General features: G+C 42.4%; 1 protein-coding gene across 1 annotated transcript in view; it reads right to left on the minus strand.

Annotated features, from left to right (window-relative positions):
- Positions 1-3156: 3156 nt before the first annotated feature.
- clec19a (C-type lectin domain containing 19A) overlaps positions 3157-4774 on the minus strand; it is a 45833-nt gene continuing 44215 nt past the window's right edge. The window contains exon 5 of the mRNA XM_043711046.1: positions 3157-4307. Within this exon, the coding sequence (XP_043566981.1) occupies positions 4228-4307 (80 nt within the window). The 3' untranslated portion in view covers positions 3157-4227. The remainder of the gene's footprint in view (positions 4308-4774) is intronic.

Genomic DNA, 4774 nt, shown 5'->3' on the forward strand with positions numbered 1-4774 from the left:
AGGCTTGGAGGGCCGAAGGGCCTGTTCCTGGGCTGTAGATTTTCTTTGTTCTTTGTACATGTATTTCTTGAAGGTTTTGGACAAGGTGTGCGAAGAAAGGTTATTGAACAAACTAGGAACTAATGATGTAGAGTGCAATGAAATGATGTAGATTGAGAATAGCGTAGGTTAGATCGGCTTCAGTTACCATCACTGTGTAACCATATCAACTATGTGACAGTCACTGTTACTGTGTATCCATATCCACTGTGTGACAGTCACTGTTACTGTGTAACCATACCCACTGTGTGACAGTCACTGTTACTGTGTAACCATACCCACTGTGTGACAGTCACTGTTACTGTGTATCCATATCCACTGTGTGACAGTCACTGTTACTGTGTAACCATACCCACTGTGTGACAGTCACTGTTACTGTGTAACCATACCCACTGTGTGACAGTCACTGTTACTGTGTATCCATACCTACTGTGTGACAGTCACTGTTACTGTGTAACCATACCCACTGTGTGACAGTCACTGTTACTGTGTAACCATGCCCACTGTGTGACAGTCACTGTTACTGTGTAACCATACCCACTGTGTGACAGTGACTGTTACTGTGTAACCATACCCACTGTGTGACAGTCACTGTTACTGCATATCAGTTGCTCGCACTGTGGGAGAAATACCCTATATAATTGTAATTAATTAATCAGGGACATCAGATTCTAAATAGCTGGCATTCTTTTGGAGATCTGTGTGTAACAGCACTGCAGAAACACCAGGACAGCTGCAAGATCAGTCCCAGGGGATAGTTGATTCTGCCTTTGTTTTCTGTCAAGGAGCTAAATGTGAAAACCCTTTTCCAATCTGATGGTGGCAAAACATGTAGACAATCAGTTTTAACTGTGATCCAGAAATAATGCTAGCTGTTTAAAATAATTGCTATGTTTTGTGAGCTGCTTCACACACTAAAGATTCTGAAATGAATAAAACTGACCAGAAAATATCAAATAAAGAAGCCAAATTAGATCTGCCTTTAGCAATGGTTTGATGTTTTGGAACAGGATTACAGCTTTAGTTATGCAAAACTGCCAATTATTAAATGGTTTATTTTCTAATCAAACAGTCACAAGCTAAAAGCAGCAAACTGTACATGATAAAAATGATTTTAAAATTCAAATGTAGGCACAGTCCCTATGTTTAACAATTAGTATTCAGTCACATTGTTAAACTTTGTAAATCTGTTTACCAGTTGCTCTCATTCCTTGCTAATCTGATCTTTATGCTTAACACATACTTGGCCAACGTTGGAAACATATTACACCCAGGAACTTTCTTTATATCACCCAACAATTCCTCCTGTGAGTGACATTTATCAATCAGAATGTTTCTGAATTTGTACAGAATATTGGGTCAGTTCAGAAATATGTTTGGAAATGATGTGACTGATGAAGCTATTATTGTGTTCAGCCACACTATCAATTTCTTCATGTCTTGTGCTATTTAACGCAACATCTCTGTGGGTACTGAATGACTATTAGGGATATCATTTGACACTTCACAGCATCTGGACAGGCTTTGATTTTAATTTGTGTTCTGTCCACAGAGCATTTCCTTCCCATCAGACAGATCTGGTCTCAATCTCAGAAGTTGGGCAGACGGTAAAATTGTGTGCACCTGAACTGCAATATTTCACACTTCACCAGCACATCTGAAAGATCAGGGAGATTACAATACCCCAGATATATGACATAGAAATCTCTGTGAGATACAACAAGGCAGGTTTCTGAATTGGTATCAACCTCATAACAGCAACAATATGAACATGGTCAAATGTTTTGTAGGAACCTTTTTACCAATAACGTTTGACTCTGACTCACATAGCGAGATGTTCGGGCAGATGAGGTAGATTGTAAGCAGCACCTTTTCAGGAGGAAAGGGAAATCGAGTGTCAGAGAGGTTTTGAACAATTAAACTCAGAGATCCTGAAAGAGCCAGGAGAAGGCAGACATGTCTGGGGCTTGTGGGGCTGCAGGAGATTACAGAGCGACATGGCCCGCATCTGAAGGAATTAGATAACAAGGTGAAAATTTCAACCTGGAGAGATTGTTGAACTCAGTCTAGGGGATGGTTTGTGATTGACACTGGGTGTGAGTTAGGGCACAACAGCAGAGTTTTGAGATCACTCTGGAAGTAGAAAGCAGGAGGCTAGCCAGGTTGTGGTGGAATGGCCAAAGTATAGAAGTAACAAAGGCACAGACAAGATTCTCAGCAGGAGATGACTCAATGCACGGCTGGAATCCAGCCTGCAGTCAGAAACTCATCTCACAATCAATTCACACAACAAAGCTGTGAAGAGTCTACATGTAACCCCATTGCAGCCTCAGAGAACTGACAGAGCTTACAGCGAAGCCAGGAAACAGAGCTTGGAGTGAAACTGGGCTCAGTCTTCCCAATAGTTAATTGGAGAATAATTTTGTTTGTCTGGTTCTGTGGACTGGGAGTACAGTGTGACAAGTTCAATATTATGAGGGGAAGGAGAGAGCTGCTGTGAGGTAGGACTGGGTATCGTCAGTGAACATGAGGAAACAAACACTTGGCTGCTGCCGATGCCATCGAGGAACAGCACGTTGATGTGAAAAAGGATGGGCCGAGGGTTCAGTCTCAGGTACACAGGAGGGAATGGGGCAGGGACAGAAAACAGAACACTGTCAGCAATCCTCTGGTTATGGGGAGTTAGACAGTCCAGAGGTGACTGCACAGACTGGCCTGGGCTGGGCTGGGCTGGCCTGGGCACTGATGGAGTGGTCAGCTGGCAGAAAGGTAGAAGACAGATCGATGAGGGGGAGGAGGGAAGGATTACCTGGGCCACAGTCACACACATCACTCACACGTTCCTGAGAGCTGCTCTGTTAATGTAGCAAAAACCTCAATGGAGGAAATCAAACATGGAGCAGCTGTTACAATGGACACAGGTTTGAGGCAACAGCCTGTTCAAAGGCCTTGGATAGGACTGGGAGATCAGAGATTGGGAATGGGCTGATCTGGGCGGTTAGAGATTGGGAACAGCCTGGACAGGGATGTTAGAGATTGGGAATGGGATGGACAGAGATGTTAGAGATTGAGAATTGGATGGACAGAGATGTTAGAGATTGGGAACACCCTGGATGTTAGAGATTGAGAATTGGATGGACAGAGATGTTAGAGATTGGGAACACCCTGGACAGGGATGTTAGAGATTGGGAATGGGATGGACAGGGATGTTAGAGATTGGGAATGGGATGGACAGAGATGATTGAGAAGGAAACAAGATGTATTGCTTTGATGTGCAACTATTTGCTTTATTAGTCTTAGTGGAGTAAAGAAAGTTGAATAAAACAGGAGGTAAAAACAATGCCTGCAGATGCTGGAAACCAGATTCTGGGTTAGTGCTGCTGGAAGAGCACAGCAGTTCCGGCAGCATCTGAGAAGATTTCGAAGCTCCTTGGATGCTGCCTGAACTGAATAAAACTGGAGGTGAGCTAAGCAGAAAGAACCATGAACGATACCAATGAGCCTTCAAAGGGAACTTGACCGCCATTCAGTGGGATGAGCAGGTGGGAGGATCCGGGGCAAGATGGAGACCCAAGTGAACAACTTGTTCAGGCAACTTCCTGGGGCAAATAAGTGGAAGGCGGGAAATTGTGATAAGATTAAAAATACAATTATACTGAAAATGAAATAAAATGTAACATTCTACTAATGTGCTGAAATGTAAACAGCAATGCAAAATTAAAAGCATCTATTTCTGAGCTCTTGTTAAATCAGAAAAAAACACATATTTGAGAGGTTTATGACTAAATGATCTAACATAAGACAAATATACATGACAAATCTCAAACTAATACATTCTTGGAAACCAATTTGATCAATCAATCAAAAACAATGACCATACGTTGGAACAGAAAGTCGATTTGAGAATATTAATGTTCGGTGCTATGTTATACACAATGCAATCATGCTACTTATCAAAAAGATGATGATTAATTGAAGATTGAAAGTAAAAAGGCCACAATATGAGCCAATGGCCTTTTCTTTTAACTCAGAGAAGTCAATATTGGCACTAAATGGTGTAGCGCTTTGATGAGAACTTTGGAAAGTTGTTTTGCTCAGTTGCTTTCGAATGTTTGAGTTTCGAGGCTATTAGATCCAGAGAAATTCACTTCAAACTGAAATCCAAACAGCCCAAGGCACTCCTGATAATTAATTGTTCTCCAGGGAAGGAATTTTACAAACAAATGGAAATTCCCGACTGCAGCGATTGTCATTCCAGGATCGGAGAGCTGGGAGTAGAAGAAAAGATAAATACATATACTATATTTGATCTTAAACACATCGATTTTATGTCACAATGCTGTTTAACATTACTCATTAAAAAAAGAGAAGGATTTTTAAAATACTCTCACAAGGTATGAAGTTCCCATCAAGGCCAGCCAGCTTTTTCACATCCTTAATGGTACCAGACAAGGTGGTCACCCTCCTCCTGCACAGCCTGAAGAACTTGATGATATCTCTCTCTCCAATTCTTCCTTCCAAGCAGATACAATTCCGCTGTGACACACCAGGAGCACAAACTCATTGGGACCCATTTTCGGACCAAGCCCTACCATTGATAGAATCTTTCTGGGCCTCACCCATCAATTCCACACCCAGGCCCAATCCAGAACTCTCCAGCTCCCTCCACCATTCATGTTGTCCTGACACCCTGCTGTTCACTCCCCCTCCCCCACACTGCCCCACCCCCTCACTG

The sequence above is a fragment of the Chiloscyllium plagiosum genome, chromosome 21 (assembly GCF_004010195.1).
Source record: "Chiloscyllium plagiosum isolate BGI_BamShark_2017 chromosome 21, ASM401019v2, whole genome shotgun sequence".
Lineage (NCBI taxonomy): Eukaryota > Metazoa > Chordata > Chondrichthyes > Orectolobiformes > Hemiscylliidae > Chiloscyllium > Chiloscyllium plagiosum.